The 15735-nt window shown below is 39.2% G+C and overlaps 1 protein-coding gene across 1 annotated transcript in view; it reads right to left on the bottom strand.

Annotated features, from left to right (window-relative positions):
- Positions 1–8479: 8479 nt before the first annotated feature.
- XDH (xanthine dehydrogenase) overlaps positions 8480–15735 on the bottom strand; it is a 79137-nt gene continuing 71881 nt past the window's right edge. The window contains exons 35-36 of the mRNA XM_020972351.2: positions 14835–15011; positions 8480–12707 (exon numbers count right to left, since the gene is read on the bottom strand). Coding sequence (XP_020828010.1) covers positions 12657–12707; positions 14835–15011 — 228 coding nt within the window. The 3' untranslated portion in view covers positions 8480–12656. The remainder of the gene's footprint in view (positions 12708–14834; positions 15012–15735) is intronic.

Genomic DNA, 15735 nt, shown 5'->3' with positions numbered 1-15735 from the left:
AGTGATATTCCTAAAGCATAGGTTAGAGCTCAGTATTCTTCCATTCAAGAAGATCCAGTAGCTCCTTCTTACCTACCAGAGAAGACCTAGTCTGTTGGCTTTTAGAGTGTTTTACAATTCAGACTACTTTTCCAGACTCACTACATATTACTCTCTTCCCCTCAACTCTACATTCCAGTCAAACTAGCCTGCATAGTAGCTCTCTTTTGTATACAAAACTCTCTTCTATACACACACATATCCCCTCTGTGCTTTTTCAAAGGCTGTTTCCTATGTCTAGAATGCCTCACCTCCACTTAGTAGAATGCCTGCTTTCCTTCAAAGCTCAGCTCCATTGCCACTCCTTTCAGGAAACCTATCCTGACATTCCCCCCTCCCCAACCCAGTTGCTAGAACTTTCCTCTTGGAAATTTTTTTTGGGGGGAAGTGTATCTATTTTGTATTTAATTTTGCATTTTTTTTCTAATCTATGTACGTTTCCTTCCAATAAAGGATCCTTGATTCATTTTTCACTTTTGTATCTCTAGCACCTAATACAATGTATAGCACATCCTAGGTTCTTTAAAAAAATGGTTCTATTGATTTAAAAAAATTAACACACATTTCTTTCTCCCATTGCCAATTAAGAAAGAAAATAAGAAAAACAAAAATATTATAACAAATATGCATAATCAAGCCAAATTCCTACCTTATCCAGGTCCAGAAAATATATGTCTCATTCTGCATCACTGCCTCTCTGTCAAGCAGTGAGTGTTTCTCATCATTAATCCTTCAGAATCATGATTGGTCATTGTGTTAATAAGAGTTCTTAAAGTTTCAAAGTTGTCTATTTTTACAATGTCATTATAGTATTTTCTTGGTTCTACTCAATTCATTCTGCATCAGTTCATAGAAGTTTTCCCTAAAGAAGTGATAGGAGAGAATCAGAAAAGACCTTGTCCAAGGAGGCAGTACTTGAGTTGAATGAAGGTTACTAAGACATTCTAAAAGCAGAAGGAAAGAAGGAATGGCCTCCAGGCATGGGGGACAGTCTGTGTATAAAAGCACGAAAGCTAGAAATCAAATGACATAGAGAGGGAATGGCTAGAATACATGTCCATTTGGCTCCAGCATAGACTGCAAGAGGGATCGTCCTCCATGCCGTAAATGGTCTCCCTCCTCCCCTTCACATCTTTGAGTCCCTGATTTCTCTCAAGATTCATCTCAAGCACCTCCTCAGCATGAAACCTCTGCTGGTCCCTTCAGCTGCTAAGGCTTCCCTTCCAAGGTTATCTTGTACCCGCTTTTCATTTGGTCTGTCTATACCTATGTAGCTATATATTTTCTTCATCCATTAGAATGTCAGTTCCTTAAGCACAAGGACTCACTAGTTTTTGTCTTTTATCTATCCCCAGTCCCTAGAACGGTGCCTGGGGGTCTTTCCCAACTCCCCATAATGTTACTGCTTTCTTCTGATTTAACCTGTATATAGTTTATCTCTACAGAGTTGTTTGCATGTTGTCACCTCCATTAGATTGAGCTTCTTGAAAGTAGAGGCTTTTTTTTACCTTTTCTTTTTTATCCCCAGCACTTAGCACGTGTCTGACACATAGTAGGTGTTTAATAAATGCTTACTATTGACTAACTGGCACACAGTAGATACTTAACAAATATTTGCTTGTTTGTTTAAATTGAGTAATGTATAATCAACTTGGAAAGATAAGCAGGAAATATATAGAGAGAAAGGTTACGGAAACTCCCAGTATGGGTAGTCTTGCCACTGATGTAGATATTGGGAACTCCCAACATGGAGATTCCCTCCTCTATTGCAGATGAACACTCATCTCCAATTTACAGTCTTAGCCTGGGGCATTCAAAGGCAAAGTGAGTTGCCCAACATCTCAGTTAGTATGTGTCAGAAGCAGGACATGAATCCGAGTCTTCTGGGCTCCAATGCCAGCCCTCTCTATCCACCATGCCATGTTGTCCCTCATGAAATACTTTTGTTGTTCAGTTGTTTTACAGTTGTGCCTGACTCTTCATGACCCCATTTGTTGTTGTTGTTTTTTTGTGCAGAGATACTAGAGTGCTTTGTCATTTCCTTCAGCTCATTTTACAGATACAGAAGGTGAGGCAAACAAGGTTAAATGACTTGCACAGGGTCGCACAACTTTTTTTTGTGTGTGTTTGAGGGTGACGACTTTGAGCTCAAGAAGATTAATCTTCCTGACTCCACGTATGGGGCTCTATCCATTGCGCCACCTAGCCACCCTATATTTTAATATGTCATTTTAAAAAAAATACTAAGGTAAACTGTACCTGCTCCTTCTTCACTCAGAGCTCATAGACTTATTGGCTATTAAATGGCTTCAGGGGAAGTGGGTTAGTCCAGCCCGTTTTATTTTGCAGATGAGGAAGATGAGGTTTGGACAAGTTAAATGCTTTACTCAAAGTCACACACACAGCAAGTAGTGGGGCCTGGACTTAATTCTCAGGCCAGGGTCCTCTTCAGATCTGTTGATCAATGACTTTCCAGGACACTTTTCCATTATTGTCGTCATTCCTGGTTTGTCAATTTCAACCGAGACCTAATGGACAAACCACTCTTGGGAGTTTCATCTTAGGTGCTCAGATGTTTTAAATCCAATCTTCTGGTGCCATCTAATGTCTCAGAGGCAGAACTGCAGGCAATATCAAGTTCATCAGAATCCAGCCTTATCAAAGAGTAGCCCTGATTTATTGTTTACCTAAAATTTGTGTCATTTGCATCTGAAGCAACTTCTTGTTTATCCAAGGAGGGTGTGATGATAAATGTTTAACAACCAGCTCTGGAGGAGGATGCAGGGGAATGAACTCACAACACACTTTTAAGTTTGATTTGCATTATTTTCTCCATCACTTTAAGTCTAGAGAATCAACAGAATCAAGCCTTGATCTATAGCATTTGCTGATTTCTGAGGTGTAAATGCTCACACTTAAAATTTAACAATTGGCTCCAAAGCCAGTTGGAGCTGGCTCCATCAATCCCTGTGTGGGTCACCCTTCCTAATGTGTCCTTGGCCCTTTCCTTTCTATCCTTTCTCCTCAATTAACCTCATCCATTCCCATGGCTTTAATCATCACTCTCAAATTCATATCCCCTAAAACTGACTTCTTTCATATATTCATAGATTTTCAGAGATATAATGAACTTTATAGATTTGTAGGAGAAACTTTATAGATTATTTAGTCCAATCTCTTTAATTTATAGATCAGAAAATTGAAGCTCAGGGTGACTTGTGGAGGTCATATGGTTAGTTAGTGGGAGAGGAGGAACTGGAATCTGGATCTCTTGATCCCCAGCATAGTGTCCTAATAATGATGGTGGTGAGTCACACTTATATTGAACTTTTAGGTCTATAAAACACTTTAAATTTATTATCTTATTTGATCCTCACAACAACCCTTTGAGTTAAGTATTCTTATTATTATCCCCATTTTACAGATGAGGAAACTGAAGTAGTTAAGTGACTTGCCCAGAGTCATACAGCTAGTAAGTGTCTAAGGCCAGATCTATCTATTTATCTATCTATCTGTCTGTCTGTCTGTCTGTCTGTCTTCCATGACAATAATATCTCGCATTTATATCACACTAAGTTTTGCAAAGCACTTTATAAATCACTTGATTCTCACAACAACCCTGGGAGGTAGGTGCTAATATTATCCTCTTTTTACAAGTGAAGAAACTGAGGCCCCCAGAGGTTAAGTGACTTGCCCAGGGTCACACAGCTAAGAAGTACCTGAGAAAGAATTTGACTCCAGTTCCAGTATTCTGTTCACTTCACCAGAGCTCTCTCTATAATGCTTTGGTGAGCTCTACTGACAGAATACCAACCTTCTATTGGACAGCCTCCCCTGTGTATCTCACTGTCATCTTAAGCTTAATGTGTTCCAAACTGAACTCCTAATTTCCCCCATAAATCAGCTACTCATCCTTCTATTTTATTATTTATTATTATTTTCCCCTTCCTGAGACTTTAGACCTCAGTTAGAGTCACCTGTGACTTCTCCTACCCATTTGGATTCCAGAGCTAATCTCTTGCCTATAAGCACACATTTATCTATCACTTTGAGGTACTGAGGTATTCGATGGACTTAACTCACACTAGCCTTATGAGGTAAGTAGTATAAGTGTTATTATCTTCATCTTACTCCAATATACAGATGTATCTGTGATCTTATAAATTATGTAGTTCCCTCCATTGTTGTAGATTACAATGCATTCATGTCTTTGGCCATGCTGTGTAACTCTTACCCATGTCTTCCCATAACTTCACTATAAAGGGTCCACTTAACATGGTGGAAACCTTCCTCGATTTCTCCTGAAATCAAGTGAAGAACACTCTGGAAGTCCACCTGTCATCCCTCAACCTTATTACATGACCTACCCATATTCTCTTCCTAATATAAATATCCTCAATGACCTCTTTTACTCCTGAACTTCAAAGTTCTTCATTGGTTATACTTTTCAGCCTGCTCCCTCCCACTCACAGTGTACCTATCAACCTCTATGTGATACTCAAGTCCGTTTTTTTATGTCTATTGTATTACACCGTTTTGTGGCCATATAGTGATTCTAGTAGAATGTTGGTGTTTTTTTTTAAATGAATCTTACAGGTTCTTTTCTAGTAACTGTTTCATGTTTCTTATCTCCTAAGCAGAAGAAGCATGTAGATACACTATATTTGAAGTTGAAAAGACCTAGGTTTGAATCCCACCTCAAACGCTTACTAGCTATGAGACCCTGGTCAAGTCATTTAACCTCTTCAGACCTCAGTTTCCTCAGATGTAGCATGAGGTGGTTGGACTCAATGAACTCTTAGATTCTTCCTGGCTCTAAAATGATGATCCTATAAAATGTTTCCCATCCATACATCAAAGTCATTCAAGAAAAAAAAACAGTAGAAACAACCTTCTTTAAAATCCCCAAGTTCATAAACATTCAACAAACCACAAAACAGTGAGATGTATACTTATGAATGGTATTACACACTGATAGAGGAGGTATACCAAAAAGTCCAAGGTGAAGAGGGTTTCTCTGTAGATGGTGAGGTCGTCCTTATGTTCCATTCGCATTATGCTATTGTACTCCCCATATAAAGCCCCTGAATATTGCAGAGCCTACAGAAGAGATTTAAATTCAAAAGAGTGTGAAAGTCTGACCATCTACACAAGAAAGACCAAGTGAATGAAGAATTCTTTTGATCAGATTATAGCACACATTTGAATAAACATTCTTTAGAGTGTATTCATAAGTATATGCATATAGGACAGATAGTACAGATGGACAATAATTTAGGTCTGAAATTGAACAGAAAGGAGTGAGCTGTATTGCTTTTAGCAAACTGCAAAGCTTCCTTAATTACTTCAAGTTTCCCATGGAAACAAAGTTCCATATCCATTTTACAAATGAGGAAACAAGTCTCAAAAAGATAAAAGCTCAAAAGATAAAAGCATTTATTCTAACACATCTAAAATGGAAGTCATTATCTCCCTCACCCCATCCCTGCCCCCAAACCACTCTTCCAAACTTCTTGATTTCTGGGGGCACTACCATCCTTCAAATCACCCTAGTTCACATTTTTAAATCACCACCATTGGCAATTCTTATTATTCCTATCTTTACCATCTCTATCAAATATTTTCCTTTCTTTCCACATACTATCCTAGCTCAGGCCCTCATCACCCATCAACTGGACCATTACAACAGCCTCCATACTAGTTTCCTTATTTCTAACTTACCTTTCCCCTAATCTATCTTCCATACAACTATCAAATTAATATTCTTAACACACTGGTCAAATTGTCTTAATCCATTGCTCAAAAATATTCAGTGGTGAGGTACCAAATCACACCTATCAGATTGGTTAACATGACAAAACAAGGAAATGATAAATGTTGGAGAAGATGTGAAAAATTGAAACACTAATGCATTGTTGGTGGACTTGTGAGCAGATCCAACCATTCTGGAGAGCAACTTGAAACTGTGCCCAAAGGGCTATAAAACTGTGCATACCCTTTGACCCAGCAATATCACTTCTAAGTCTGTATCCCAAAGAGATCATAAAAATGGGAAAAGGACCCACATGTACAAAAACATTTATAGCAGCTCTTTTTTTTCTTGCGAAGGAGTTAGGGTTAAGTGACTTGCCCAGAATCACACAGCTAGTAAATGTTATATGTCTGAGGCTGGATTTGGACTCAGGTTCTTCTGACTCCAGGGTCAGTGCTCAATCCACTGCACCACTTAGCTGCCCCTATAGCAGCTCTTTTTGTGGTGGCCAAGAATTGGAAATTGAGGGGATGCCCATCAGTTGGGGAATGACTGAATAAGTTGTGGTATAGGAATGTAATGGAATTCTATTATTCCAAAAAAAATGATGAACAGGTGGATTTCAGAAAAACCTGGAAAGATTTACATGAACCTATGCTGAGTTAAGTGAGCAGAACCAGGAGAACATTGTACAGAATAATAGGAACATTGTACAATGACCAACTTTGATATACTTAACTCTTGTCAGCGGTACAGGGATCTAAGATGATTCCAAAAGACTCATGATGAAAGGTACTATCCACATTCAGAGAAAGAACTATGGAGCTTGAATGCAGATTGAAGCATACTATTTTTCCTTTTTTGTTGTTGTTTTTTTCTTTCTCGTGGTTTTTTCCTTTGGTTCTAATTCATCTTTACAACATGACTAATGTGGAAATATGTTTAATATGATTGTACATGTATAGCCTATATCAGACTGCACGCTTGTCTTGGAGAGGAAGGAATAGAGGGATGAAGAGAAAATTTAGAACTCAAAATTTTATAAAAGTGAATGCTGAAAACTAAAAACAAACAAATAAATAAAATTTAAAAAATATTCAGTGGCTTTTTATTGCCTTTAGGATAAAATTTAGGATGCAAATACAAACTTCTCACCCTACTCTTTAAAGTCACCCATATTAGGACATTCAACTTGAATAAAGAAAGAATATTAGCTCCCATATACCACGTTTCATGGTTTTATCATGCTTTATTAATATTATCTAGTTTGAGCACCTCCTCAGACCTGTGATTTAAATGGTAGAGTAGGATCCCTATTTTTTCAGACAAAGAAATTGAGGCTCAGAGATTGAATTACCTATGGTTACACAACTAGTAAATGGTGGAGACAAGACATGAACCTAGATCTTTTCGATTCCAAGTCCACAATCTTTTTATTCTCTACACTGACTCCCAAGAGACTTAGGAATGGAACATCTTCATGATAACCAAAACATATACAGGGTCACAGATTTCGAAGTGGATAGGGTCTTGGAGGTCATCTAGTCCAATTCCCTCATTCCTGAGAGGAGAAAACTTAGTCCCAGAGAAATAAAAGGCTGACTGAAAGTCCCACAGATAGTAAGCAGTGGAGCTAAGATTTGGCCACACTGCAGAAGCCAGGCAAGTCTTCCCAAATGCTAAGTATGATCTAGACAGATGAAGAAGAGGGGAAAAGGAATCCCAGACAGGAAGAGCAGCATAGACTCCAAACTCCAAGGCAGCAGCAAGAACGGTGGGCTCAGGTGAAAGAGGGAAGATAGTCCTGGTTTTAGCAAACAACCCATCAGTCAAAAGCGTTTCTTAAATACCAGCTGTCTGCTAGTCCTCACTCTAGGCAACAAGCGTGTCATGAAAGAAATAGAATTATAGCTGCCTCCAAGGAGCTTATATTCCAATAACGGAAGGGAAGAGAAACCCATGTTGAAGATGCATGAATCTTACCGTTCATCCAGGAGGGTGAAAGATTTTCTTGTTTCTATAAATAAATTAGGCCAGGCACTTATGGGGACAGCACTCAGAGCTAAATCCCATATCATCCTTCCAAAGGTTTTCCTCTTTCATATATATGTGGGTTACCTTTCCTTCTGCCTATTGTCTGCCATATGAGTTGTCTTTTTTTTTTTTAATTTATGTTAAATCTTGGGCCCTCAAAATACCCGACGGTGATGAAGCTGCTTTTCTGACTGTCAGGAAACCCTACAGAAAATGACCTTGTAAAAGGAGACTGCCTAGAATATCTATGCAACCACAGTCACACCCTTCCCTAAATTTGGAAAGGCCACCCATTCTGCCTGTTTTTCTCTTTGCTGAAAAGTCAATCCTCCCCACACTCAGTGAAGTAGAAGTCAGTCTTGTAATCCATCAGCATTAGTAACTGTCCTTTCTCAGTCTACATGAGGCAATGAAATTCCATGGTGAAAATTCCAGTGAAACACCATCAGTGCTCACATATTCCCATGGTGAACCTCAACATTAGGCTAACGGGTGCCTCAGAAGTGTTTCTTCCACCACTCTTTCTCCCATTCTGTGTCCTCCCCAACACACCTTTTCAAGTTTCTCTTGTCCTCCACCCAAAATCAGCATAAGGCTCCATCGTTAGCCCTTCACAAAAGGGAAATCAGACAAAAATTACACTGGACACATTCATAGGACTCACGTTTTATTTAAGTTCTAGCCAACAGGTTTAGTTGTTGAATAATCAACCCAATTCTTTCTTTAATAGAGCTAATACAACTGTGATGTCTGATTCTGCCTACTGCATGTGGGAGACTCCCCCCATCATCAACACATTTTGAACAGAGGGGCATTAGGTTACACAATCCCTCCTACTCCCTTATTAAAACAGGGAGGGGAAGGTCAGGTGAGAGGAGAAATAGGTGGCAGAACTGTTTGCTTCAGTAAGAAATGATTTTTTTAAACTAACAACACAAGATTAATAAATAAGCATTTTAATTTTTATTAATGTGCTCAAAGATCTAGATTTTTTTCTTGGTAGTAACAATATGAAATGATTAGAAACCTTTATATTAAATCACCTTTCCTACCAAAAGGAAAAAAACACATAAATTTTATCTGAATTAATCAAATCAACCAACAAGTTGGGCACATATTATCTCTCCTTGTCAGTATGAATGAAAATCATGTTCAGCTCTGATTAGGCTGAGAAATGAAAGGCGTGAAACAAGTCGGAGCACAAATGTGGGGAAGTCAAACTGAGGTTTATTTCTGAAATATTTCTGCCTCAAAACCTTGTGATCCTAAGATCATAGATCAAGGATAGGCAATTACCTCAGAGGCTAAGATGTTGTACCTCACCCTGGACTTATTTACCCAGCCTATTTGAAATGATAGTGAAAGGCATGATTAAATTTAATTTAAGCAAACAAAATAAAACAAAACAAAAACCCTTTGTGAAGGCATGCCCCCTTCATTTCCTATTGCAAGATCACATTGTCCCAGCCCTGGGGTAAGCAAACTCCCTAACCTTTTAAATGCCCTTTAAACTCCAATTGAAAAATACCCTTCTTTCTGTCTTTGTACCACCCTTACAATGAAGGATCTGTTCAGTCATCATCCTAAACCATAACTCAAAGAAGGGGAAGTCTAAGCCCCTGCTTGTTTGGGGGTCAAGAATTTTAACTTGCAATCTTCTAAAAAAATTGCTCCCAAAGCTGCAATTTTTCCATGTGGATCTCCAGGTAAAATTGAATACAAATTTTGTTGATCTCCAGCCTTAAACACACTGTAAATAAGCCAGAATTTATCCAATACCCCAGAAGAAGAAAATTTTATGAAGTCCTGGGATTTTATCATCAAAAATATCATTAAAGAGGATGTATTACCATCTGTTTTGCTGCTGCACCTTAAGGACAATGGGACCTTTCCATCTGACTGCAGCTAAAACCTTCTATATGTCTCCACAATCAGAATGTGAGCTCTTTGAAAGCCACGGTCTCTGTTAGTTTTCTGTTTGTATACTAGTGCTGTGCAAACAGTAAGCACTTAATAAATGTGTTTTTTTTCCATGTTGCAGAAAAAAAAGCAGATTATAGCCCTATCAGCACCTTCACTATCAGTAAGAGTGAGTATGATGATTTATTAGCACTTATCATGTGCCAATAGTAGGTCTGACCCTTCTGACACTCCTTCTCTGGAACAGCTGACAGCTTCCTTTATTTCTCACATTAAACATTCTAATCAACTTAGCTGCCTCTCCGGAACTTTTCTCCCACAAACAGGCTGTGTGTGAACATGCTTAATAATGATTGGCTAGTCAGAGGGGAAAAACCTTTTATCGAAACTAGGAGCTGGAGGAAATGGCATTATTCTCTATCTCGTAGCTGCCAGAGTTGAGAATGTGTTCTCCTCCCTTGCTGTCTTTATAAGCCCCATGGATGAGGGGAATATTAGGAAGCAGAGAGATGTCTTCACACCCTATTAGCCCAGAATAATAAATGATCCATTTCTGTGAGTGTAGCAAATCTCTGATATTGTTGCCTTTGGAGGTAATAGAATGACAGAATTTTTATAACCAGAAAAGAATTTTAGAGTTCGTCCAACCAGCTCACTTTACAGGTGAGGAAACTGAGATCCAGAGGGAGGCGATAAAATGGATTGCCTGAGGTTAGGCAAGTAGCTAGTCAAAGAGCCAAAATAAGAACCAGGGTCCTATGCATTTTGGAAAGACTGTAACATGGAAGAGGTACTAGATTCATTCCACTTGATCCCCACAGAGCAGAGCTAGGAGCAATGAATGAAAGTTTCAGAGGGACAGGTTTAAGCTCAATGTAAAGAACTTCCTACAATGACTGCTGTCTAAGAGTGAAATAGGCTGCCCTTGGAGGTGGCAGGTTCTTTTCACTGAAGATACTTGAGTGGAAACACTTGGATGATTACTTGGGAATGTTGTAGAGAGTATTCCTATTCAAGTATGAGTTGGACCGTATGGTCTCTGATATTCCTTCCAGCTATGGGATTCTGCAGCTTTCTTCTGTCTCTTCTTGCTCCCTATGAATCCACAAACATTGATTAAGAGCCCACTATGTGCCAGGGACCGTGCTAAATGCTAGGGATACAAAATAAAAATGAAACTGTCCCTGCTCCCAAAGAAGTCAGTTTGGGGTGACCTAATGTGGATTCATTGCAAAAAGCTGTATTAAATTATTTCCATAACAATGATAATGTCTTACATTTATATAGCAAGTGACATTTTTTAAAGCATTTACACAAAGGCCAAAACTTACACCCATGGCCTTACTCCCACTATGAATATGGAGACAGAGTCTTATTAGTCAATATTGTCACTGACCACTCCTCCACAAGGAGTCCTGCTACTTCTCCCTTTCTGCCCCAGCAAACCAAGGCAGTGAAGTTCCACATTCAAAATCTGGAGCAGGACTTTGCCCTCCGCCATCACTCCTGGGAAAATCTTGGGCAAGATGCCCTTCCTATATCCTCACTCTGGACCATTAAATTGAGAGCTATAAGCTTTAGTTTTGGTCCTTGGTCATCACAATGCCCAATTTGTGCTTTTCTCAACACTAATAAATATAACCCAGAGGTTTCCAAATCCACCGAACGTTTCCTATTTTGAAAGAGGCCAGACTGAAAACTAGCAGTTAATTACTAAGGTTACTGATACTAAGCTTACTTCGAGGACATAACAAGATCTGTGTAGTTAGTGACTCACTTCACCCGCACAGGTCACACAGCCTCTACGACTTAGTGGCAAATCTTTGGGAGGTGCTGTGGCTGAGAAATGCATCACCGTTTGGCCAGCCTCAGGAGGAACCTCTTGGAACACAGCCAGGCTATTCCTCAGGTAACATACAGTCCCTCCCTGTATGGGTCCTACTCCATTGCTTTTTCATTTTGGTGGGACCTAAGAAGGATTCGATAAAGATTTGCTGGTTGGTTTGTCGGGTGGTATGAGTCATCTTTGCTTTCTGCAAAGCATCTGTGATTTTCGCAGTTAGGTTTAAGAGCTTTCTCTACTAACCCATCTACAACTTAGTAAACAAGGCCTGAGGAGTTCCCTGAAGTACTCAGACATGAAATGATCTGGCCAGGGGCCCACAGCTAGTAAGAGTTAGAGAGGCAGGATTTAAAATTGTTTTCCTACCTCCAAGTCCAGCACTTTATCAACTATACCATGCTTCTTTTCTTGATCCATGTAAGCTATACAAAATAAATCAACATGAAGTTTTTTCTTTTTTTTATCAGCAAACAAAAAGCTAAGAGTGTCCTTTTTTTTTCCTCTTGAAGAATTTAGACCAACTATTCTTAATTACCCTTAAACAAAGGGGATAGCTCAGAATTTTAAGTTCTGGTGTTGTAATGAGTATCCTTTAAAGGAAAGTAAATGGATTACAAAGAACTTTGGTCTAAGCTTCTGAAGGCTAAGTCTTGGCTGGAAGAATCCCAAGGAGGCAGACTCCAGCCTGTGAAGTTGTCTAGAATATTTTGATTTTGGCTCAATGATATTCTAAGCAATGGCGCTAGATTTGCAGCTAATTTTTTGTAGGGTTTTTTTGTTTGGTTGGTTGGTTTTGGTAAAGGAAGCTATGGATTACTATGGAGTAACTATTCTGTTACTAACTATTGAGACCTTGAAGTTCTGAATTTTCTCATCACATCTGTTGTAAATCACATAGTAGACCAAAATATTTCTAAATGTTCAATTTCCTTAATCCAAAGAAGGTGTGATGATGCAGACATTTTTTTATGGTGTGCATTTAGAATCTTGGGTCCCATGATAGATGTTTTCCTTTTCTCTCAGAGGTACTTTCTGCTCAACAGGGAACTTCTTCTATGGACTTTCTTCTCAGACTCTCCTAGACCATGGCTTGCAATTTGCTGGCACTTCTGTAACACACTGCAGAGGAAAGAAAACAGTTCTTGATTAGCAGAATCCTTATTGTGCCTCCTTCCACTTATCCTCATCCCCTCCACAATTAAACACCTCTCCTCAGTCTTGTCCTTTGGAACACAGTGTTTAAACAAGCCTCAGGCCTTTCCATCTAGAACAGAGTACCCTTAACAGAATTTCTAGCTAATACCACTAGCTATTCATTTGAAGCAGAATGGAAAAATCTATATATTGTTTTGTATGGCTACCTCCCTTGACATATTAAAATAATTAGATGAAAAATGGATACTTTACAGAGAACTTGTGGAAGGCCACAGATGAAAGTCATATAATATGAGAGAGTAGGGAGGTCTTACAATTTTTATCAGCAGAGGGATTATTGTTGTCATCATCTCTGTCATCATCATCATCATTTCCTTATCTTTTTGATGGATTTTAGAGAGAAATGGCTCTGGTACGTGTCAATATATTCATATTATTCTTTTATGTGTAATTTTGTTTTGTTTTGTTTTTGGGGAGGCAATCGGGGTTAAGTGACTAGGGTCACACAGCTAGTTATGTATAATGTTTAAGGACTATTGTCCAGGTGGACAGAGTGATTGTGTTTTGTAATTGAATAAAAGTATCAAGATATAAGCCCATTTTCTAATTACCATTATTACTGATGAAATGTACATATGATTTATCTATGGTAATCAGAGGGCTCTGTATCTGGGCAACTCCAGACAAAACCTGAGGAGAGACACTAGTTCTGAAACTTAGACCAAGGAAGAAGCCCTCCTCAACCATTTTTTGCAGATTTTCTTTCAAATGAACCAGCACACAAATAGAATCAAATCGGCATTACCCAAAGGAATGCCAATAAAAAGAATCCTCTATGTACCATTTGCCTGTCCTCACAGAGCTATGGCATGTTAGGGTCTCTATAAATGTTAGTGACCAACTTTGTATTTTTTTTTTTTGCAAGACAATGGGATGAAGTGACTTGCCCAGCGTCACACAGCTAGTGTCAAGTGTCTCCGGCTAGATTTAAACTCAGGTCTTCCTGAATCCTGTGCAGGTGTTCTATCTACTGTGCCATCTAGCTGCCCCAGTGACCACTTTGAAGACATGATTTTTCTGTGGCTCTATTATATAGCTCCTTTATTCATATCTGTGAAAAGCATAGGTAACACCCATGCATTGGGACTTCTTTTTTTTAGCTCCAAAGAGGTTACCTAACAGGTGACCTTGCCACAAAACCACTGTTTTGAGAGTTTTCTCATCATTTTTTTGTTCTTTCAGAGAGTCTGAGCCATCAGAGGTATAACTAGATTGGGGCATGTGGGGCTTTGCTTCAGGGTAGAAAACTGAGAGAGTGCCAATAGACCCTGTGGGACAGTACTTCTTCCTCTGAAAGGCTCTACTTCCAATACTAGTATGTCAGGCTTTTCCCCCATAGGAGCTATAGTTATAAAGCTGGAAGGGGTCTCAGAGATAATCTGTTTTAACCTCCTTATTTTAGAGAGAAGGAAAATAAGGCCTAAGAAAATCAAGTGACTTGCCCAAAGTCACATAAGTTTCCAATATCAGAGGCAGGATTTGAATTCTAAAGTCAGCATGCTCTTTACAAATCACAAGAATTCCCAAGGCTCCCTCCCTCAAGACTATAACCCTGGTAAGCTTTCTTGCTACTCCTAACTTTGGCCCAGGTGAAAATATTGCTAGTTATGGCTCTTCTTGGTACTCTCTATATAAATTCAGAATTTTAGAGTTGTAAAGGATCTTAGCTCAATGGAGGAATCCCTTCTATTACCTCCCCCAGTGTCACCTAATCTCTTGAATGTTTCCAGGGATAGAGAACCTCCCACCCAATGGTCCAGTCCATTTTACTACTATAGGACAACTCTCATTAGCATCAAGGTCTTCCTTATGTCAAGCGATTTCTGACTTTCTGTGGCTTCCCCAATGATTGGAATTCATTATATTGCTAATGGTTAATCACTGAATCTATGTTATCTACCAAAGAAGGAGCCTCATGAGGCCCTCTCCTTGGTTCCTCAACCTTGGTTTTCACAATAATTCATGGATCAGACTTCTCTCCAACCCCCTTCCATTCTAGAAGGATTATCGTTAAGGCTGTAGGAATCATACCAGAGTGGTGAACTTATCCACACAGGCATTTCGGATCTTCTCTGGGGTGGCAGGGCTGTCCAGCTGGAAAAGCTCCTTCATCTTATAACCTGCATGCTGAACACGGGCTGCAGAGATAGCATCCTTGATGGCAAAGAAGATGGAGGAGGCCAGGAAGAGGGGAGGCTCTCCAACAGCCTGTGCAAACAGAAAGCAGAGGAGAGGAGTCAAACTGAGCCCCATGCCCTGTTTATCATGCAGAAGCCTGGATCCCATGAGCATACAGGAATAGAGTGTAGGCTGCAGATGGGGACCTTCCTCAATGAGTGAAAAATGAGAGCCAGACCTGGAATTTGGATGTCATCACTAGACCATCATAAGAATGGGCAAAGAACAAAGTACAATCTTTATTTGCACTGGAGGCAAATAAAGGAGGTGGAGAAACCTAGGTGAATGTCAAACCGTATCAAGGATAATCCAATTTGGGGAATGGCTAAACTAATTGTGGTACAAGAATGTAATGGAATATTTCCGTGCTGAAAGAAACAATGGATGTGATGAGAAGAGTGAAGCATAGAAAGATATGAACTGACGTAGAATGAAGTTGGCAGAGCCAAGAAAACAATATACGCGATGACTACAACAACAGAAATAGAAAAAAAAACACAAAGAAATAGAAAATGACTGTTGCAAAATTACAAAGAACAAAGCTTGACACCAAAGATAAGATGAGAAGACAACTTTCCCCATTTCTTTGCATGGGGGGGGGTGTCCACAAGTGTGACACATTAAATATGTTGTCAGATTTTTTTTTAATGCACTGATTGGTTTTGCTGAATTTCTTTTCTTCCTATTTTTCTTTTTTAAAAAAATCTTTACCATAAGAGATAGCTCTCTAAAAGGGAAGTGAAGAAAAGATATA

The sequence above is a fragment of the Phascolarctos cinereus genome, unplaced genomic scaffold (assembly GCF_003287225.1).
Source record: "Phascolarctos cinereus isolate Bilbo 61053 unplaced genomic scaffold, phaCin_HiC Scaffold_2;HRSCAF=192, whole genome shotgun sequence".
NCBI classification, from domain to species: Eukaryota; Metazoa; Chordata; class Mammalia; order Diprotodontia; family Phascolarctidae; genus Phascolarctos; species Phascolarctos cinereus.
The sequence above is the reverse complement of the archived record's forward strand: the minus strand, read 5'-3'. Positions and strand labels throughout refer to the sequence as shown.